At 32.3% G+C, this 24,578-nt stretch overlaps 1 protein-coding gene and 1 long non-coding RNA gene across 17 annotated transcripts in view; one reads left to right on the top strand and one right to left on the bottom strand.

Annotated features, from left to right (window-relative positions):
* Positions 1-24,578, top strand: part of LOC143255619 (uncharacterized) — a 167,817-nt gene that overhangs the window by 1,585 nt on the left and 141,654 nt on the right. The window contains exon 3 of one of the 14 annotated variants that reach the window (XM_076511542.1): positions 372-2,078. The exons of the other annotated variants lie outside the window; for them this stretch is intronic. Within the exon in view, the coding sequence (XP_076367657.1) occupies positions 372-465 (94 nt within the window). The 3' untranslated portion in view covers positions 466-2,078. Of the gene's footprint in view, positions 1-371; positions 2,079-24,578 lie in introns of those variants that run through there. 14 annotated transcript variants of the gene reach the window in all.
* Positions 1-24,578, bottom strand: part of LOC143255620 (uncharacterized) — a 148,051-nt gene that overhangs the window by 10,137 nt on the left and 113,336 nt on the right. The window lies entirely within an intron of this gene.

Here is a 24,578-nt window from a genome sequence, read left to right as displayed (position 1 = left end):
AGAAAATTATATCTGTTCATCTCTTTGTCTTGAAAGCTTTTATGGACTATTATACAACAATTCATCACTCAGCACCAATTTTTGTTCCACCAACAGTTTTTGTAGCTCTTAATAGTCTCTCAGGAGTAATAGGATCCGAGCACATAAAGAACCCGTTTATATTGCGTGTTAACTCCTTTCTGTAAGTTGCTCAGTGTCATAAAAGTATTATGAGTAACATCTGAAGTCTCATCTTTTTTTTTATCACGTGAGTCAAAACACATAAGCAGGTTTTACTTATTATTATGTATGTTAAAAATGTAGTATAAAAAGTATAAGTTTTTTTCTTTGATAGATTGTTTAGGTATAATAATCATGATGAAACTTTGCAGACGAAAGGCGGAAGACTTTCAAAACGTTGTCCTCTACACTTGTGTCTCCACAACAGGCAGTTACCGTCCATTATATAAGGTTTCATCAGTATAAATTTTATTGCTGTCATGCAATACTTAAAAAGAAAGTTGTTGTTGATTATTTGCGATTCTTCTTCATCATTTGCGTTCATTTCTGAATATTAACATGAAACAATTATATATATATATATATATATAGAGAGAGAGAGAGACAATGGCAAATAAAAAGATTTCCGTGTCTGAAACAATACGTGTAAACATACTCAATTTCGGTTAGTTTGCTTCTTAAGATTTTTGTACCTAGAGGTTATGACTGTTTGGATATATATTTTAACGTCAAGACATCAGAGGCAGTAATTACATGCTATATTTAAATACGAATTAACTAAATGTATTATATTTACATGCAAACGCTTTTACGCTTCCTGTTAGAAACTCTTCGTATATAAGGTATATGAACTAGATATTCATATCGGTATAACCTTAAGCTAAAAACATATACTTGTAATTAACAACCGGATATTACTAGCACGTAACACATAATTCACTTGTAATGTACGTATATGTAAGGAAACTGTTACTGAATTTTAATTATTGCTAAACACTATTATAGCGATTGTTTTTCATACTATCGTACGAATAGCATTAAATATTGACATTTTCAACCTGAATGAAACCTGTTTAGAAATCTGGGATATAACTAAGGGGAATGAAAATTGAAATACAGATATGGAAGCTTTTACTTTCTGTTGTACCTGTAATCACAAAAGTCAAATATTTGTTTCACCAATATATAGATTTAAAATTTAAAACATACGATTTAAAGACAATTTTCAATTACATTTGATTACTATTTAATATATTTTTGTATAAGAATATTTTATTGAAGAGTTTTAGCTGTGTGTTGATTTAATAAACAACTATACATTTATGTTATTTCATCTCTTTCTCTTTAAACCTTTTATGGACTATTATACAACAATTCATCATTCAGCACCAAGTACGTCTGTAATAAAAGTACTGGTTCATAGACAAGTCAATATATTTTACTGCTTTAAGTTGAAAAAAAAAGTTTGCAAGTTGTTCTAAATGCATTGTGTAATTATTATTTTAAAATCAGTTCACTAATTTTCACCCAAAATTCTTTAACGTGAATAAATTTGTCAGAAGGTTTCTTCTTGAGAACACTGACCCCTACCGTCAGATATATGTTGTTTACATCATAGCTTCTAGCTTCTCTATATAAGAAATATCTCTAGTGGGCTTTAAATTAGATAAAACATCCACTATTGTTGTTCTTTAGGTGGACCATGAGATAAATATGTTGTTAAAGAAGTGAAAACTGACATTTCGAGGAACTCACATCAGCATTTTTTTATCAAGTAGTCACCTTAATCATCTTTGATTGCGTCTTGAGTAGGAAAATATCAGTTTTATTTCATTGGTTGCAGCAGTTGAAATGTCTGTAGGAGGGCATACAACTGCTTCGTAACATACTATTTTTAGACTTTTGTCAATTGAGATTTACGTATAATTCAAAACGTATTTTTTAACTTGCTTCTCTGAAACTGACATCATGTTTTTGTTACAGATATTTCACAATAATTGTTATTTTTCATACGTTGTCACTCTCTTTTTATGTGTGTTAATTTTTTGAGTTAGAAGAGCATACAATAAAATAATAATAAACATTAATTTCAGTTATTTTTGCAACTTAATGTTACTGGCCTTCATAGTTTCTATGTACAAAAAGAAATAATGTGGAAGTTATGTGGGTCTTAAAAGAAAATACTTTCACATCTATCGTGTAAAGGAAATGTAGGGTTATCAAAAAAGAGACAGTGTGTCAAGTTTTAGTGAAACTTAAGTCTAATTTACTATCAGACCAAACTGTCACGCAAGTGCTAGTCTATAAACAGATTCATAGAATATTATACACGAAAGAAAATAATACATTAATAAGATGTAACTAAACCAAAGAAGTGCTTCGAATGATGGCAGGACGAATCAGTGTATACCAAGGATGTAATCTAACATACTAAACAAGAAAACAAAGGTAATCATTGCTATAGAAGCAGCTATAAGAATTGTCTCGTCGATTTTAAAGTTTGAAACTATATTATAGTTCGCTTTCTAATGCTTGCCCTTCACAGTATTTGTAATGCTTATCTGCTTGTATAAATTTTCATCTATCTGATAATTGCTTCTTGTTCATGTAGAACAGGTTGAGTACTTTGTTTTATCCAATTGTGACTTCGTTGTTTTTTTTTTTTAACTTTTGTCCGCTTATCTGTTGTTTACCAGTAAACAAAAATGCGTTAGTGGGAGAAAGTAGGTCATGGTTTTACGATAAGGTTACTTTAACTGTAGATAAGTTTTAATCTGTAACTTAACATACACACATGCAGTTTCATATATATATATATATATTAACTGGTGGAAGCTTTTAGGTGAACCTTACACCTGATAGAAGGGGTGTGGTTAATTGTTAAAAAGAGATATATTTATATACATATGGTTCGTGTATGAAAATGTTTCGTTTCGAAAACTTACAGGCTTTCGCAAGAATTCGAGAAGAGAAACAGAGTGAAAACTCCTCAAGTAAATATTTTTATGTGACAAAATTGGAAAGTCTCTTTAATTTATAGTTTTGTATCACATCCTGAATCTAAAACTATACTTTTCCTAGGTAGTTTTTCCGAAATATAGCTACAATTGTTCGAACTATTTTTAGAAAGAATAAAGTCAAAATATTCTAAAATAAGCATGTTGTACAGCGATCTGTGCGTATATATAATGAGAATAATTTGATATATTTAGGTTCGTAAAAATAAACTGAAAGCCGTCTGAAACAAAATGGATCAGCGAGAATACAAATATAATGTTTTCGGCGCAAAACTATCGTCTTCATGTTTATAAGCGTATAGGTCATCCGAACAAACGTGGTCGATGGAAAAAGAAACAACTATCGTCAGATTACACTGTATCATTAAGAATAAAATAATGGTCATGTTAATTAGTCTTGTCTTTGTAAAATAAACGAACAGTTGACTGAGGTAACCTGTCAGTAACATAAAAGTTGTTTAAACTGACTTGATTCGTATATATATATATATATATTCATATGTGCAATAAATTAAAATAAAATAGTAGTTGTATGATTGACTCGACTCATGGTAAAGCAACAGCCGATTAATTTTTCATTTGGCGGAAAACAAAGTCTATAAATGAATAATGGAGCTACATCAACAGTTTTAAGCATTTGTAATAGTTTGAAGGTTTCGGAATGACACATTTTACCATCAGCCAATCTATGAGGATAATTAGCATGGAAAATCCTCAGTTTAGTAAATCGAGGTTAAAATTCGATGGAATTGTATTAGAACATTTAAAGTATTCCTTTGAGAAAGCAATTTGAATGAAAAACGGGAGAGAGGTGGAATTTCTGTTAGGGCTTGGATTTTCATTATTTAAACTTTATTTTATCAAAATCTCGTAATCTCTCAAACAAAAGATCAAATTTAATAAATGTGAAATGGTTTGATCAATTACACGAACGTATTTTCATCATTTATAGTGGTTTTATAATTGATTATAAAATATATTCGAACTAGCGAACCCTAGGGCAATACAATTACAAAACTGCGACTTATTTACTGAAGACGGAATAATTATGATGGTTAAAGTTACTACGCAATAAAATTGTCGCCGGTTCGATTTCTGTTCGTTTTCACTTCTTCAAGAAAATGGATGTTCGTGGTCTAACTATCGAACAAGAAGAGTTGTTGTTTTAGTTCACTACTTGTTTCTTACACATAAAAAAATGTAATGTTAACTATCAAGAGTTGAAGGACGGATTACTTTGACCTTATGACGGTAGTGGTCATTTTTCTGAAGAGACGTTCCATAGATCTCTGTACAACAGGTTATTTTTGAAGATTTTTACTGTATTCTTTATAAAAAGATTTCGAACGAATGTAACTATATTTTGCATTATAATAATAGGAGGATTAGGCGGAATTTGAAGTTTAAGGCCAATTTTATTAGAACACAATTTCATTACACTTTAATGTTATTTCACTGTGCTTAAGATAGTTGCTATTGATTATTTTTGATAGATTTGCTTATGTTGGAATATGTATAAGTCCGAAACGTTCATTAACTAAAACTGACAGATGGTTTGAAAAGAATAATGTTACAATAGTTTGCTACTGATTTATACAAAATAAAATAACAGTCGCATAACCTGATTTTTTTTCATGAAAAATGAAAGGTGTACAACCATCGGAACTGATTTGAAGCACGTGAAAATTGATTATATAACATACGTTTTTGACTTAATGATTGTCTATCAGTTCCAAAAGCTAGGAACTATGCAGTTTCAAAACCATTATACCTCCCAGAAAATAAAATGACAACAGTTTGAACGACCTGGTGCATTTGGAATAAAATTAGTTGTTTTAAAATTGATTTTGCTTATTTAGACTAAAGCGACAATTGTTTAAAGTGGCCTCATATTTGGAAATATGAAATAAATATTTGAAACTCTCTTGGTTGACGTAAAACATGAGGGTAGTGCAAACTGATCTGGTTCTTGTAGTATTACAATAACAGTTGCTAAACTGGCATGATTAAGCGCGAACAATTTGACAAGTATTTGATGTAGTATTACTTGAGGAAAATTAAACGGCTTACGTGAGAACTGTCTTGGATAATGTAAAAATAAATAGGCTGATATAAACTCATCTCGTTTATCTATCTATCTATATATATATATATATGTCTATATATATGTGTATGTGTTTGTTTATATGCACACTAACTCCTCCGAGCATGTCGGGTCAATCCAAACCTAAATTTATTTGTAAACACTCCGAACAATGGGAAATGTCCTAAGGAGGTCAAAATTTGAACTTAACCTTATTTCTATTTTGTAAAGCGTGTTGGTTAATTACTTCCAGCCTATTGAGTCAATCTCAAACTATATTGATAGGTTGATGCTTTAAACAATGTTGAATATTCTAAAGGGGTTGAAGGTCAAAGTATGAAAGTTACTAGATTGTTTTACAAACAAACATGTTTTTATCATGGTCAATGAGGTTATAGGGTGGTCAAGGGTGAGATCATCTCAGTATCTTTATTCGTTGGAAAGCAAACTACAGTTATTGTTTGTGAAATAGTTTTGTTACAATTTTAAAATTTTAAGATAAAGTTTATTTTCAAATTATTACTTTGAAATATGTGATTGCTGTTAAGCTGCACTGTTTTCAGTTTAATTGATATTCTTATAAGCTGATCTTATTCCGGCAAAACAACTGTCATTCATCTAACCTGACCTAATTTAGGTAGAAGAAACGTTACAATCGTGTAGAATGTTCTTGTTTCTGGTTCAAGTACAATGAAGTGACAGTTTTCGAATCCGAACCAATTTAACAATATAAAATGAAGTGACAATCGTCAAAACGCATAAAGTGTTTGTAAAATAAAGTATCAGTTGCTTAAATTAATCTAATTCATGTAAATTACAGTCATGCAAACCTCTCTAGGTCATACAAAATAAAGTCGTCATCGTATCAACTAATTATCTTTGTACAGAGTAAACTGACCCCTTCCTTACAAATCATAATTTATAATCACATCAACTGATTTAGTTTGTGTATGATAAAGCGATAATCGACTAAATTTTATTAGTGGGATAAAATGGCCGTTGTATATGTCGATCCTGTTCATGTAGAATTGAATGCCACTCTAACTGACCCGAATCATTAAATATACAGCGGAAATAACTATTATCTGATCAGGTCCATATAGTGAATGAGTGTTAGTCGTTTATAATTATCTGTGTTTGTCGAAAAAGTGATGACTTCATAACATGATAATGGAGTAGTTGTTTAAAATGAGCTCTTTCTTGTGTATAAAAGTTTCAATGCCGTGAGTAAACTTCCTCCACCAAGAATTAACTAAACGTTATGTAAATTGACGGTGTTAGTGTATAACATACATTCTTCTGTTGTGTACAAAGTCACAGTCGTGTAAATTGATGTATTTTATCTACGTGAAAGTCACATTTTAACCTTCTTATCTTGTCAGATGCATCATGTAAGCATCTTAGATTTATGTAGATTAAAATTACATTATGTTAAATTTATACTTCACAATCAAAAGTACTCGTCCTTAGTGACGTATAAAGTTTAAACTAATCAATTAATTTAAATTATTCTATGGATTTAAAAAGAAGTTAATTGTGTTGAATTCTCAGTTTTACTCAGAGCTACTTATACTGCCCACTGCGAAAAGTAGCTATTGAGTATTTCAGTCACGCTAACAGCCACTGAGAAATAACATACGGTAAATGTACGTTTTCGTTCTTTCAGTTACCGTTTGAAATGTGGACAGTGTGACTAATTCCTAACAATTGTGCGAAATAAAAAGAAGTTTGCGTCAACATTATTCATTTCTGCTCTTCTGCAACTTGAAAAGTGAATTTTGAGCTTTCCTTGAGTGCTCAACTTTTCAAACGCAGCGCGGGAAGAGGTTGCCCTAAACGTGAGATAGACGAACGTTCAAATAGACACCACGGCTCAGAATATATATAAGATATAGGATAGCATGACCATCGTTTATACTGATCTAGTTCAGTAATGTACATGTCGCCTTTACTGACTGTTTTTTATTGTTTCATAAAGTAACAATCGCATAAATTAAATTTGTTCATCCAGGATTAAGTAACAGTCGTTTGAATTGATTTTGAGTAAAGTGATATCTGTATATATCTTTATAATCTGTTGTAAAATTAAAAACAACACCAGCATTTACAGTGTCCTGGTTTGATTGAAGCATAATGTTAATTTTATATATGAAGTAACATATAAGTCGTGTCATAGCTCTCTATGGACTGATATAACGTAGTCAGGTGCTACTGTGAATAGAACCAGGCTCTGCTGAGGGAAACATAATCAGTCTAATTTAGTGACTTAGTGACTTTTGATTTTAAATATTTTTAAATCGGTATTATTATTAATAATAACAATAACTAAACTTTATCATATTCTAAAGAAGCAGTTTAAACGTATGAGTGAAACTTAACAGCATTGTTAATCAAAACGCATTTTTGTTAATTTTAATTGTAGAGATTAGACGGAAACATTTACCTCGAGTTTCTGCCATGCAAGAAAAAACAATCTAATTTGGTATTTGTTATGATGTATGCAGTACAGTATGCGCTATTGCAATGACAAAAAACAAAAGACATCATTTATTAGTAAAGCTTATTTATTAGTAAAGATTCTATCTCTTCCTATACCAGATATTTCACATACAATCAATGAAACATTTAGGTTATTATAAAATTCGCACACAAAATTAACGTGCAACTACATATGATTGATATTAATAACATGCGAAAATTAGCATACAGTTGATTTTGAAATATTAAATATATGCGACCGCTAGTTTTAATATTCGATTTTTCTTATCCAGTCTTGTATAATTGACTATACTTTCGCAAGCTGTGGTAATGAAATAGACTTATTTACTTCTTTCAGTGCATGATTTGACTCTGTATTCAATAATTTTGGTTTCTCTCAAGAACGAATAATAAAATGTAATGAACAACAGCTGGAACTGGCAATATTGTAGATGTTGAACAATCGAACAAAATAGTGTTTAATGCTCTACTTTTAATCATATTTTTAAATTCGATTTGCGGGAAGAATGTGATTTTATTTTTTGTTGACTGATGCTGAACTGTATTGTCTGTATACATTTCGTATTTGTAAACTGTTTTTGGATGTGTATCTTAATATGAGTGAAGTTTGTCAAAATGTTTACATTCAAGATTCAATGAGACCGCGTCACACCAAACTTGCTTGTCTTTTCAGCCATGGGGGCGTTATAATTATACGGTCAATCCCACAATTTGTTGGTAAAAGAGTAGCCCAAGAGTTGGCGGTAGGTGGTGATGACTAGTTGCCTTCCCTCTAGTCTTACTCTGCTAAATTAGGGACAGCTAACGCAGATAACCATCGTATAGCTTTGTGCGAAATTCAAAACAAACAAGCAAAACCAATGATACATCAGGTCTGACACGAGGGACATGAGCATCGAAAGTCAAACAAATAGAAGATCAAAGTTATTACGTTTGAAAGTATTTAGTCAATTGAATGAATATATATTTTCGTTAGTTACAGTGATTTTATAATCGATTTTAAAATATTCTCAAACTGGTGAACTGAGATTGAATATTTTTTATTAAATTAAGAATATTAATAAACAATTTCCCAAAGCAGAAAGAAAAATAAAACGAAGCAGAAATCAATACAAATGTGGCAGTACGATATTTTCTTTAAATACTTTTATTTTATTAATTAATTATATTGGATTTGTAATGAATCCTGTTAAATTCTCCAAAAAAAAACAACAAAAACATGTTACATTACAATCAGTTTTATTCAAAATCTGTATTTTTTTCTTTTAAAAGTAAACAAAACAGCAAAACCCCCTATCGTATTATACTTGTTATAGTAATATTACTTTATTATGTGACACTTCATGCTATAAAGTTTTGAATTACAAAAAGCAAAAACAGCAAAAATAAGTGAAACTAAAACACTACTTTTATATCTGTATGTATTTCAGTTGGAAACAAACTCACATAAAATATTTTCACTCATATTCATTTGTTATTGGACTTACAACTTGTAAACTGTAGGAGTTCCTTGGGATATATATATATATACATATTCATATGAATATACCTACATATAATACAAAGCTCCAGACTTGGAGATGATGAGAACAAATCTTTTAATTTTCCTGTATGACTGATTTGACTTAAGAACCAGCACTTGCTGATATTCACTTATCAAGTACAAGTCTCAAAGGGTTCACGTATCTTAGAAAGCGACATGTTTACTTTGAAAAAAATGTTTTCAATTTTTGGATTTTCATATGTTATTATGACCACTTGGTGTCGCTTTTTATGTTGTCATCGATAAGCCATTATGCATCAGATTAACGATAAGAACGGAAATTCTCATCTTTGTTGTTGCGAATGAAAGACTGGGGGTATCGATCGAACAGTCGCACTTAGCATCACTGCCAGTGGCAGTTAAAATGGTGATGAATCGCCAAAAATGTAATGCTCCCCGAGAGGCGTGTACCGTTAGTTATATGAACAGAATCACCTTTTGCTTGTTGTTTAGTTTCTGAAAAGTTTTTATGGATGCACAGCTCAAAGAACGATGATTTTCAGTTAGGTAATTTTCAATCGATATTTCTTTTATTTCAATACTTCATCTAACACTCATAATGAATTTAAAACACGAAAGTTGAAAGTGAACATTTAATTAAGATCTTAAGTGTAACATGAAATCCATTGCGTTATTTTCAGTGTAGAAGTACGTTACGAAATGTGTACAATGGTCCTCCTGGATACTTATTTTATTATTACTTGTAAGTGTTCATAATCTTTATAGTGAAAATCCAGCGTTAACGTATAAAAATGCGCTCAGTATCAATACCTTGAAAAAGTGATACACTTCTCACTGTTTTATGTACTGTAAGCTGTTCATATAGGAATCTTTTATTTAAGGAATGACCGAAGTTTTAGTTGGCAAGTGCAAACGTCTTTGTACATTGCATTGTACTCATTTATGGTTCCTTTACGTATAATAAATACATATGTAACAGTAAAAAAAAAAAAAAAAAAACTTTAGTTTCGACTTTTATACTTCCTGTTTATCGGTAGTTAACATATTACTTTAAGCACATTTATCTTGGCTAGACAAAATTAAGTCTCATTATTAAATATAATTGTATAATGCAACTAAATAGAACATAAAGTATTTATCCTTTATATACTAGACGTATCTAAATATTTGGAAAAAAATATTAATAACCAAGCTTCTTCTAATTAGTCCCCACAAGTATGTAAATTTTTATATATATACGTTCAGTATCCGCACAGCTCGATCTAACATTGAACTTTTAGGTGTGAACATTCTGTAACGGGATCCACATAATTATAGATAGGAATGCATCTCTTGAAAAGAAGCAGGAAGTGAGATCCTGGAACAAACGGTTCTTGTAACTGTTGATTGAAAGTCTTGTTTTCCCAGTATGATAACATTATTTTGTAAATATTGAAACAACTATTAATATTCTTTCTTCAAACTCTTCCAGTATTTTATTTCCTGATTTTGCTGACCGCATGATAAGCTGACTATTGGTACTGTTACATATCTATACATTTCAGTCCAATTAACGTTACTGTCACATATCTATATGTTTCACTCTAACTAATGTTACTTTTACTTATCTATACGTTTCAGTCCAGCTTACTGATGGAATGAAAGTTAAATTGTGGTTTTAGTTTAACGTTAGTTCTACACCTCATACTTTGAGTACGTCATGGTAAATTTATTGCTCATTTCTTATCAATACCTTTCGATTTTCATATAATGCATATCTTTGGCAATAATTACAGATCTTCACGAGATAAGAGTTTTTAATTGATGAGTTTCAAAAGTCAAAATTATGAACCTAAGTCTCTTTCTTTTTTTGATCATTTTAATAAAAATACATCTGTTTATTACTTTTTTTACAACGTGGAAATTTCTATTTATCTACCAGACTATGTTTCACGAACTTGGTGTATAGCATTTATTTATTAACTATCAGAGTTTAAAGACAGAAGTTGTGTAATCCTCAAACGACTGTTTATCATATTCAATGTCGTTATCCTCCTTCTGATTAAGGTTAAAGCTACTCTGAATTATTTTGTGGTTTATAAACAAATAAAAACTATTATAACCAGCTATAATATCTTACCATTGGATGCTAACATTTGTTTATTGTTGGTACTGCAATCATTACATATATGTAAAAAGCAAAACAAAATGTATATGTAACAGTTCATTCAAAGTATGATTAGGAGATTGTAGCTTGCTTAAATAAAACACTACCGTTAATAATTTAGTATATATAAATGCGACTTCATTGTTTTACAAGCACGTTTTTGATCATTAATAATGGAGCGATTACTTGAATTAATTACTTTGAAGTGTAAGGAGCACATTTGAAAAGTCCCTCCAGAGGGCTTGTTTCCTTGAATTGGTCAACTAGGAAAAAAAGAAGTTTTATATACGTAGTTTTACAGTTATAGTAGTTATCGTACAATTGTTTGCTGGTTAAAGAACAGTAGTAACGTAATGTCAATATACTTTGTAGGTAAAGTGTCCAACAGAAACATGACAAAGGTCGAAGCATAAAAGGAGTGTGTGTATTTTATTATAGCAACAAGATTAACTTTTAACATTCCCATCTTTTCCGATATTGCGCAAAATTTCCATTTGAAAGTTGCGCATCGCATAAACATTAATTAGTGAAACAAGTACACGCTATGAAACATTTTTCACTTTATTAAATGGTTGACTCATATATACTCACATTATTAGTGAAAATGGATCCAAGACATCTACCAGTTTGGGCTAAAAGTTGATCTGATTTGAAAATTGGAAATTGTTCAGGTTTTAGAATGGTTCATATTATTAGTAGTAAACTTTTAACCTTTATTCTCACGTTATGTACATGCCAAAATTTTAAAGCCTGTGGTTAAAAATAGCTTGTAGTAATTATTTGCTTTTTACACGTACAATTTAATGACGTAATTTAATCTCATTAGATTTGAACTTGTCGATATATTGTAGCATGGAACATTAATGGCACAGCTATGTTGTTGTTTTTTCCTTACTCTTAGAATCTAATTATTTCCCAAGTCTTCTTAATTGTTATATAAGTTTCATGAATCTCTTAGTCTAACTTTGCTACTTTCATGGTGCAGATCATTGTTCTAAAATGAAAAGCCTGGCGTGGCGTAGTGGTTATAGCGTGCATCGCGCTATACTCACACTTCCCTTTTCTTTCTTTCCTCTCGGCTAATTCGTTCTCTCACAGATCTTCGGTTTTCTTCTTTCTTTGAACCCCTGTCTTTTATGTTATAGATTGTAACTTTCACAACCAAAGAGGGTCGTATAGTCAGTCTTCTTACCGGCTGAACGTGGAAAAGCGCCCGCTGTACCTGGTTATATTAACCCTGAAGAAGCCGCAAAAGCGAAACGTTGGTTCACATAAAACTTTATTGTTTCATGTTTATCAGGAGCGTAAAGGTCGTTTTTCTTAACTTTTATCAAAATGTGTAAATCCCTCCAACACATACTACAAATTCAGAAAGACAACGAAAACTTGTCAACATATATTTATATTTTCTCTCCTTATTTACGAAATTAATCAGCGGCTTTCATTATATTTCTCGAGGAACACTGATCCCGTTTAGGTTGTTTGTTTTCTGTTAACTTAATTTTCATATACTTTCAATCAATTGTGTTTTCTCGTTGCTGCATATTCTTGAGTTGACACTACTGTCTTATGTGTGTTTGCCACCTTCTTATCTTTTAACCATATTACCAACCGTGTTGGTAATTTTGTCATAATTTGATCTTGCAACATCAGCCAGGCCCGGCATGGCCAAGCGTGTTAAGGCGTGCGATTCGTAATCTGAGGGTCGCGGGTTCGCATCCCCGTCGCGCCAAACATGTTCGCCCTTTCAGCCGTGGGAGCGTTATAATGTGACGATCAATCCCACTATTCGTTGGTAAAAGAGTAGCCCAAGAGTTGGCGGTGGGTGGTGCTGACTAGCTACCTTCCATCTAGTCTTACACTACTAAATTAGGGACGGCTAGCACAGATAGCCTTCGTGTAGCTTTGTGCAAAATTCAAAAAACAAACAAGCAACATCAGAACTACAATTGTAAACATCCTTAGTGTTTGTTATTTTTACCTCTCTGAACTTCCTAAGATAAGTTTTCAGACCTAACTGAAATATCTCTAAAGTAGCTGATTTCATTATATTAAACTTTAATTTGCTTGCACTAATGCTTTTCCAGGTAATAGAAAAAGTACTTTCCTCACCATATTCTGTGGCTGCCATTCTTTAGCTCTTGCTATTTTTCAAAAGTACAAATATTTATACATATATATATATATATATATATATCGCTTTTACAAAATTTAGCCAGCTGTACATGGATACTGTGTCATGCATGCCAGCCTTATTGCCAGGATTACCTTGTCTTCACCTTGAATTTTCTCTACTTATGGCTATCTTCTGTCTCTTCCTCTGAACATTTTTCTCTGAAACTTCACTTACTGACTTCACTGCTTCGTCCAGTTGATTTACCTGCTTGACTTTTTGTTGATGTGGTTCCAACTTCAATCCCTTTTTTCGTTATTGGAGTTCGGGTGCGAACGATTTGATGAATCCCATTTCTGATATAACTTTGGTACACTTCACCCTCCTTTCTTCTGTCCATTAACTTAGATTGTACTTATTCCAATCGGGAATTGACTCATTCCAACGCAAACATAAGAAATTGCTCTTTATTTCTGGTAACATACATTTAGAAATGGGTTTTGTTTCTTATCGGTATCATATTAGTTTCTTCCTTTGCCTCTTTCGATCTATCTATTCGTTCTCTCACTGATCTCTTTGTCTTCTTTCCATTTTTTTTTCTATCGCTAAACTTCTCTCTGCTATATTTCTTATTCAAACTCACGCTGAACTGGTTCCATTCTTTCTGGCTTTACATGTGTTTTTTGGTTACCAAGGCATACCGTTTCATAATAATAGGGGTCATTTAATCTTCTTACTAGCTGAACTTAGTGACCGCTGTACCCATTCACGACAATATTTGACTAATGAATTACAGTAATGCAATCTCTCGAACCCTTAGAGACTGACCTAAGGCTGGCTACTTCTTCAACCGATGTCACCTTATATCTAACTTCATAACAACTATAAGTTCGAAAATAACTGAATTAAGGCATGTTGTAGCGAAATTTGCATTGTGCTTTGGGACCGTTAGTTCTCTGTAGGAATGTCGGTCAAGACCCACATTTAGTCAGAAGAGCGTAAATTAAAGATAAGTATTGGGTGCTGTTTAATAATTTCCGTTTATATAGTTTAGCAGTCCAACATCAGAGAGTTCCATGAACAGATAACCATTCCTCTATGTAGCTTTGTGCTAAAACTTTGAAACAAATATTCAAAGAGTCGTAATTTATTCTTCTTATTTTAATTAAAACACAGGGATATTTTTCTGAGTATATGTTATTTTATTATATATTATTTATATATTAAAAACTGCTCCTAATTAACGAGATCCGGCATGACCAAGTAACCGGTTATGGAGCTCGACTCGTAATCTGAGGGTTGAAAGTTCGTATCCCTTTCAGTCGTGGGGGCGTTATTATGTAACAGTCAATCCCATATTCGTTGGTAAAAGAGTAGCCCAAGAGTTGGCGGTTATGATTAGCTGCCATTCCTCCAGTCTTACACTGTTAAATTATGGTCGGCTAGCGCAGATAGCCTTCGTACAGTTTTGAGCAAAAATTCCCAACAAATTTAGAAAATCCCTAATCAACGCCCCCCTCTAATTATCACCTAATTTCTTGTTATTTTTATAAAGCTTACCGTGGGTGGCAGGAATAGTAATCCAACATATAAGACTTTTGTTACCGTAATTTTGATTTGAAAAAAAAAAGAAAAACACACATACAAACACTTATTAGCATTGAAATCAATAAATCACACGCGAAAATAAAATCCGATACTGTGTAAATAGTGTAATGAACACCACCTTTGCAGTTTGCAATGCCCCCAGGACGTTAATTAGGGCAATGCGGTATATATAATTTATATACTGTACTTGAGATACACCTTCGAAATAACTGTATTCGTTTACTTGACCATCAGATTTCTAGAAAAAAACAGTATTCGTTTGTTTGTTATTAAGTACACACGTACACAACAGGTTATGTGTGCTGTGTCTAACGCAAACATCAACATCTGTTTTGTAGTGGTATAAACTGGAGAGGGATAACAATAAAAGGCAATCTACGATGTGAAATTCCAACTACAGCTATATGTTTATTCTAATATGTGTGTGTGTTTATTTCATGACATTTAAGACTGATGTGGTTGAAAGAGAGTGATGTTAAATAAAGCCATCCTTGGATTTCTTGGTTGTTTACCCTTCCGCATCGTCGACACTTACGAGCTTGCCTTGTGACGAGCTTTATTCCCTCAGTTTTATTGAATTATAATAGAATCATACAGTGGGGACTCGTCCACAAGCGTTTACCAATTACCGCTAATTAACCTACAACGCGTTAATTAGTCATATTCAATGTAATTAGAGACCTAGTCGTTACTCCTATCTCCTTTATGAATCGGCTTAATTGTCGACATCTTTGACATGATCACTCATTATAAAGACTATAACTTCCGTAAAGATGTTTCCTGAAGAGTTCATTACTATAGCTCTATGTGTATTTGGAAATTATACGCAACATTTCCCGTGTTCTACTGTATTATGTACTTCGTTATAATCTATATTGATTCCGAGTTTGCGAAGAAAAACACATTTTGTGTACAAAGATGTAGCAAATTTCTTCAAAATAAAGAATTGTTCGTAGTTGCCTATAAATTATGATTTGTTTAATTAGATGAAATAGTACAATCTGCATTAGACTGGGATATTGTTTATGGACAAAATATGTTATAATAAAGTGTTTAACTTTTGCTTCAACTATGTTGATAATTACTTGCTTTCTTGTGGCATGTTTTGAACATAAATTTAGTTATTAGTTGATTCTAAGGGAGACAATATAATGTCCAAAGAGATCTGAGCGTCCACTTATTACTCACTTACATGTTTGATGCATATGTAAATTTGGAACAAAATTAGTTATCGATTTTACTTTCTTTCGTTTGGGGACTGTTCATACATATTGATGAACATAGCAGTTTAGACAGACAGACATCAGATAAAGAGATAAGCTTTGGTAATGTGATTTAAGGTAATAAATAATAAATGTAAATGGTTATATTTAAGATTGTCGGTAGTTTTTAAACTTCCTAAAATTATATTGGAAGAAAAAACATTTTTTAAAAATTTTTATTTAAAATTTTTAAAAAGATTTTGCAGAAATTTTAACAAGATGTGTTTTTCATGTCTTCCTGGAAATGGGTGAATGTGATGCGTTAGAAATTGGCACAGAGTGTTTCACAAAAATATTTTAAAATTTTGATTTTTCTTTCTACGTTTCTGAGTAAAAAAAAAATCAAGTATGTTTTTTTTATAAAAACACTGTTTCCAGCGGAACTTTAAAAAAACGATATATTCTAAATAATTTAGTTTTTATTAGCAAACGTTTGTACCAGTGAATTAGAAGAATGATTACAATTATATCTGTCAAAGGACATTAATATGTTTCTAGTTTCGTTGTTTGAATAGAATCTCTAAATGACATTCTTTAAACGATATATTCTGCTATCCTTCAAAATTTATAGTGCATACTGGAAGGATTTATAGTGTATATTAACCTCGAAAAACCGCAAAGGTGAAACGTTGGTTTAAATAAAAATATATTATTTTATATTTATCTCGAAAGTACGGGTATATTGTGCCTTTTAGAGGCATTGTTTGAAAGTAGCTTTTAGTGATACTATTTAAAAGATATAGCGACACTATTAAACTGTATTTTTTAGTTTTGCTTAAATATTAAAAGGTTGTAGATATTAACAGTACAAGTTAGTAATTCCAGTTAAACTTCGTTTAAATCCGTCAGTATTGTTTCAACATTACTTAATGAAAGAACACCTAGTCAGATAGATGGTGTAGTTTGAGTCATGTAGTGTCATGGGCCCTTTGACCAACAATAGGTCTCATTAGTTATCACCAAGTTCAATAGATCGAGAGAATATATATATGTGCATATATTTGTAGTTTTAAATAATCGGTGGACTTAATATTAAAACAAGATCTGGTTATATGTTGTACAATGAGCGCATAAATGTCTTTAAGGAAGACATTATTTAATTAAAAAAACAATCCTTATTGGGTTGTTTCAAAACGATTACAAGTCACGGTTTTATTTCTACTTTTACTTTGCATTCTTAAGATGTATATATGTTAACGGCTTTTTAAATCATTTACTTATTTCATGCACTATAAAACCTTAAATATGCTTTATTTATCAGCAAAGTTCAAAATGAAAATTAGATTCGAACTATGTTGAAGTCTCGCCTTCCGAATCAATTTAACTTTGTTACCCGTGACAGTGCTCAAGACTGGATGTTAAATCACGCTATTGATGTAAGTTCACAATTAATTTAGTTTAGAAATAATAACAAATTTTATTTTTTTCTTCTAATGCACGTGTTTTCCGCGGACAAACTTGTACTAACAAAGTAAAACTGAAACAGCCCTTTTTGTAGACATTATTTCAACCAATTTTTGAAATTAATGGATGATGTGATGCAAAAACCTGTTTCTAACATCTCAGTATTGGCTGAGAATCGGACCTTTGTCGTTGGAAAACAAACAAACAACAGTTATTATTGACTTGAATATTAAAAAAAATTAAGATATCTGTATCTCTTATCATTCATCCTTCATTGAGATTTTGCACTAAAATCTTAGCTTTCAACTTCAATAAAGAAGAATGGCACTTTAAACTTGAACACTTCTATATCTGGGCTTCATGGTAAGATAAAAAATAACAAGATTCAAACATAGCTATACGCAATGCAGAACTATTTAACAGAGGGAGGGCAATCAGTCAGAAGCGCCTGCCGTCTACCTGAATGTTTTCAACTGAATATCGCGATTGACTGTCTCTTTCAAAACGCGTTCACATGCTCAAAGTGCGGATCGGTCTCAAGCCTTCAGACCTCCAGTCCGTTCGGGTTTTGGGTATGCTAGTTACCAAATAGAACCTGGCGCATTCCGATCTGTGACCTGGGGTAATCAGTCATCGTTACTACATGTTTAGGAATTTTGTGCTAAAAGTTTCACTTTAAAAAAGCTGTTTTATTGGACCAAAGAAATGCACATTGTACAAGACGAATATTAGAAACACTTTAAATAATGCACACAATTCACTTAGGATATGAATATTTGAATTTTCACTTCCATTCATTAACAATATCTTTGAATGTTTACGTGATCTTAAATTTTATATTTTCTCTTATAACATTCTGTAATTCATCTACCAAAGCTCTTTCAGCCGTCGGGGTGTTATAATGTGACGGTCAATTTCATTATTCGTTGGTAAAAGAGCAGCCTAAGAGTTGACGATGGGTGGTGATGACTAACCTTTCCTCTAGTCTTACACTGCTAAATTAGGAACGGCTAGCGCAGATAGCCCTCGTGTAGCTTTGCGCGAAATTCAGAAACAAACAATCATCTACCAAAACCATAGAAGTAGGAAACATTCGACAACTGAGACATTAGTATTTTGAGCCCATTTATTCATTAAGATGAAGCGTTACTTGGACTTGTATGGCTTCCATATGATTTTATATTCAGTTCATAAAGTAAGGCTGTGAGTAAACATATATTTTGATATATCCGTTACTTTTCTCTGTACAATATTTCTTTGCTTATAATTATCGTAATATGATGTTGATAGTCTAGAAGCAGGACAGATTGTTAACACCTTCTACCATCAACCTTGGGCTACTCTTGTCTGACCAAACAGTAATATTTTACTATCATTCATACAGCGCACCAAAGTCCTGAAGTACTGAGCTCAGTTTTACGACTACGGAACGTGCGCGAACCATGATTGTATGTATTCACAGTCCGAGAACGCTAATCACTTGGCCCATAAAATTGTTTACTCCTAAATACATATATATAAATGTGTACAGTTTTACTTCTGCAGTATTGTTTAATGCTATTTTACTTTTTCTAACTTGTAAATTCATTCAAACGCGTAGCATTTCTATTATATTTGAAGAGATTCAAAACTGAATGGTTTTAAACATAATTTGAATTTGAATGCGGCAATACAAGTTTATAACCACAACATAAATAACTTAGAACCTATTAAATGCCTCTTACATTAAATAAATAAGGGCAATATATAAATAGTAATATTTTTAACATAGAGATTCTTAGTCAATTGTATTGCTGTTTAGTAAGAAGGAAGTTTAATCTAAGGTGATCAGTGTGGCTTTATGACAATAGAACCGTTTTAAATATTTAGTAAAGAATTTGAGATGATTATTCATTCATTTTGTCTCTTACTCTTAGACAGTCAGTCAGTTTTGAATTTCGCACAAAGCTACTCGAGGGTTATCTGTACTAGCCGTCCCTAATTTAGCAGTGTAAGACTAGAGGGAAGGCACCTAGTCATCACCACCCACCGCCAACTCTTGGGCTACTCTTTTACCAACGAATAGTGGGATTAACCGTCACATTATAACGCCCCCACGGCTGAAAGGGCGAGCATGTTTGATGCGATAGGGATTCGAACCCGCGACCCTCAGATTACGAGTCGAACGCCTTAACCCACTTGGCCAATAAATACCCTTAGATACTTAATCACTTAGTTTGGTATCGTGAATACAGAGTTTATTTGTTAACAAAGAAATAGATACAAAATTAGGAAATAAGTGAAATTGGTCTTTAATCATAGATTATTCATGAAGTTAAGGATATTGGCGGACGTTAATTATGCTAATCTTGGAACTTGAATTTGATCAAATAAAATGCTTTGTTTTTGGCATAGTTGAGTAGACGAGGTTTTCCAGTGTTCATTTTAGTGAGCATTCAATATAAATCTTCCAACGATAAAAATCATCACAACACTATATCAGATATAGTACCGCACAACACACGCCTTGCTAGTAGTGGACCTTTCAATGTGCGTATGAATACCATAATGTACAATTAGGTGGGGCTTGTAAAATAGAAAGCTACCACTGTTCAAGCCGAGATGCTTCAAGGAGAGATGATCTTATGAATCTGTAGCACAAATCCATCGAGGTAATATCCAGAAGAAACAGAAACCAGCAATCATACCAGTTAGAAATACTAAATTGATACATGTTTGGTCCATGCAAACGTTGAAACATGCTGTGGAATGATACTCGACTCGCAATCTCTAGGTAGCGGGTTCGAATCCCCCTCACATCGAACATGCCCGTTGGAGGGTTATAATGTAACAAACAATCCCACTATTCGTTGTAAAAGAGTACCCCTAAAGTAGATGGCGGTGGGTAGTGTTGATTAGCTGCCTTCCCTCTAGTCTATCACTGGTAAATTAGGGATGGCTAATGCAGATAATTTGCGCCAAAATTAAACTAAACCAATTCTGAAGTGTAGAAGGAATGACATGGACGGGATGCGAATCATAGGCGATCAATCATCAAGGTGTCAACTCTCATGGTTCGTTGACTGATATACTTGCGGTAAAATTCAAAGGTAAACCATTGTCATAAACAATTGATCTAATATTCATTGTTTTCATGAGATTGATGCGTCTAGATCTGAGGGCAATTCGAAAATAAAATTACATCATCCCAGCTTCAAAGAATGATAGAAAAAGCATTTTAGTATGGACTTGTTTGAACTATTTTGGACTTGGCTCAGTGGTAATAGTGAAGGGAGAGATTAAGGTCTTTGTTTTGGTGTTACATTTTAACAATGATTCATTAAAAAATTATGTGAAGAAAGAACAAAGTATTTCAAACTGATTGACACGACATGGCCATGTGGTTAGGGTGCTTGACTAATATTCTGAAGGTCTTGGGTTCGAATCTCCGTTATACCAAACATGCTCTCCTTTTCATAATGTGTGGTCAATCCCACTATTCGTTGGGAATAGAGTAGCCCAAGAGTTGCTAAATTAGGAAGGATAGCGCAGATATCCCTCGTGTAGCTTTGCGCGAAATTCAAATTTAAAACAAACAAGTCCGAAATGATTATGCAATATTCAATACTTTACGACATGTGTAGGAATATTTTGAGACAAATATTATTCAGGATCTGGTTTAGCATTACCAGAGAACAGATTTTAATCCAACTGAAATATTCTGGGACATTCTGGAATTTTGCCTGAGTAACAGAAATTATATTACCAAAATCTTAAGATGTATACTGTGTTTAAAGGTAGGCCTAATTCTCTCTAGCATGAGGCTACAGCATTTTATTTAAAACACGTAAGTTAAAAAAAAGCTAAAAATTAGATTTTACTTAAATATATATTTTATTTTGATTTTAAATGATACTTTTTTTTTTTTTACTTTCTAATCTGTATTACATTTGTGTGCTTGAAAACTAAAGCAAACATGCACATAACTTCCAAATTAAATGAACCATGAATATCAACCATTTTTTATACAATATGGCCCTTTAATATAAATCGATAATGGACCCTCTCTTACATAAAATTTTCGAATTATTAGAGGAAATAATATATCTAATTAAGAATATAAAAAATATTGATTAGGTTTATGATTTTTGTTTGTTAATATATACTATAAATAAATAAAAATATAATAAAGCTAGATAAAAAGTAAGAATTACATTCATAGCACATATTCAAATTTAATGGATTTGCTGAATGTCAAGAAAATTTAGAGGTTCCGTATAAACGTTTTGCCAAATTTTCCTCATGTCTTTTAGCGATAACAAAGATTTGATATCTCGTGGACCCTGAATACGATAAATTCAAGGATAAATTTTTGTTGATTGTATGAAAAAAGATCTGCGTCATATATTTCAATTAATATTAAGTAAAGTTGCAATAAGTAAAATGAGCCTCAATATTCATATCTGAGATGAAACTGATAAAAATTCAAATATTCAATTATTAAATCTTTAATATATTCTTGTTGCTATAGTGTTTTTCTAATGATACATTCATTTAATCATTGTCAATATAAAACAAAAGCGTAATTTACATTTGGGTTTTGCAGATTCATTTTATTTAGGTTGTGATACTTCTTAGTGTTAGATAGACTGTGTATCATATATGTTGCATCCACCGCAAGGATTATATCCCTAAAATAGTGTTATAAGCCCTCAAGCTTATATCTGAGTTTATAAAATTTTTGTGAGATTTTGTTATGTGTTACAATTTCAAACAGACGGAAACTGAGTTAAACTGTAATTTAGATTTAGAAACTAAATAAATGTCGATATGTATCCAACTTATGATACTTACCAATACGATTGATACACGTAGTTTCTTTTTTGATACAAATATATTTTAATACACAAACAACTGTACAATATATAATGGTTATTTCAAATAATATATACAGAAAGTTTTACAAACTTACAAACAATATTGAGTCTTCTATCTGGTTCGAAACTTCCTTGATATCATTAATAAGAGTTAGACACACCATGGCCAGGTGGTGAAGGCACTCGACTCGTAATTTGAGTATCGTGGGTTCGAATCCCGTCACACCAAACATTCTCGCCCTTACAGCCCTGGGGGCGTTATAATGTGACTGTCAATTCCACTATTCGTTGGTAAAAAAGTAGCCCAAGATTTGGCGGTTGGTGGTGAAGACTAGTTGCCTTCCCTCTAGTATTATATTAGGGACAGCTAGCGCAGATAGCCCTCATGTAGCTTTGCGCGAAATTCCAAACAAATCAAACCAAAACCGATGTGAATCCGCTGAAGTTATATGGCTTGTAATGCTTTAAATTTATAAACTTTCCTGGTCAAATGTCTGAAGTTGCCGATTAATAAGCATTAATCACAGTTATAATTTCCATCATACCAAACATCATCGCATTGGCTATGTTAATAGGCGTAAGATGTTTCTAGAAATTTCAGACTGTACAATATCGACAACACGCCAGTGTTTACGTACATACACACACACGAATTTATTGTTGATATTTACTCTTGAGAATCTTAAAAAACTTTAGTGAATAGGCGGAACTTCGCATTAAATATTTAACAGTATAAGTTATATACGTTTCTAAAATATAAATTTAATTTAAATATCAATATTAAAATAGATATATAACAGTAAGTCTGTCACAGGTTCGTAACAACGTAAGTCGAATATATAAAATAAACATTATTTATTAATGCTATACAGAATGTTTTGCAGATTTACATTTAATATTTGCCTTATTTTGAAAAAACAACAACAATATTTTATGCTTCCCTCTACAGAGTGTGCGTTTTTCTTATAGCAAAACCACATCGCGCTATCTGCTGAGTCAACCGAGGGGAATCGAACCCCCTGAGTATAGGGTTGCAAATCCGTAGGCTTCCCCCTGTATCAGCGAAAGACTCTCTACAGACCTTGTAGATTTTGCTTTTATTACAGTTATAGGTAGTTAGTCATCAACAGATCGACAACAATATTTTATCCTGTATGCTTGTGGTTTTCTCTACTAAAACGTTTATAGGTCTTTCAAATTATTAAAAAAAAAACTTTTGGTTCTTAAAGAACGTCTTTATGAAGAGGACAAGCTAAGCTGGAAAAATGCAAGACATCTATTAAAAACACATATATATGTATACCTGTTTCTACTGAATATTACTTTATATTTTGCCAGAAAAGGTTACATTTGTCACACAATTATCTGAGTCTATTTGTTTGATGACTCATAACTTAGTGAGGCTTTTAAATTAATATCGTACCTCTGCAGTTGACAACAGTGTGGGAACCACAACTAATCTGAGCTGCTGCACTTTAATCATGCTCAAAGTGATCTTTAAAACTGTTCAGTACAAACCAAGGGTTGCGTCTACGCACGCACACACATCAAAATGCGCCTCACCTGTCACTGACTGCCATGACTGCAAAACAAAATTGAATAATCGCATTGGACGCATACGCCCGACAACCACCGTCGGTCAGGCGTTGCTATAGCAACGTCCTAGCTAGCGTCGTGATTGTTAATTGCAGCTCATTGCAGTGATAATGTGTGGGCGCATAGGGACATATAAGAAAAGAACCGTTATAGCATAGTACTTTTTTGTGAGTATTTAACATTCTCATAAGAAAACTGTATTATAGGATGAGAATTTATAGTTTAGACACTTGTCGTTTATTAACTACTCTACAGAGATTTACTCATTCACAATTGATAATTTATATTGTGTATTAAACTGATTTCCAGTAATATGTTGATACATTATGTTCATCTTTACGTCCTTGCTAAAGACCATCTACAAAAACAACAGTCTTTGTTACTGATTTCCTCGTCTGGAGGTTTACTTTGCCTACTTTCAAGGAAGTTAAACGGCAGCCACACCTAAATATAGAGCACGCAATTTTCCAATACCTGTTTATATAGTCAT

Source organism: Tachypleus tridentatus, chromosome 7 (assembly GCF_004210375.1).
Source record: "Tachypleus tridentatus isolate NWPU-2018 chromosome 7, ASM421037v1, whole genome shotgun sequence".
Lineage (NCBI taxonomy): Eukaryota > Metazoa > Arthropoda > Merostomata > Xiphosura > Limulidae > Tachypleus > Tachypleus tridentatus.
Note: the sequence above shows the minus strand (reverse complement) of the source record. Positions and strands in the feature narration are given on the sequence as shown.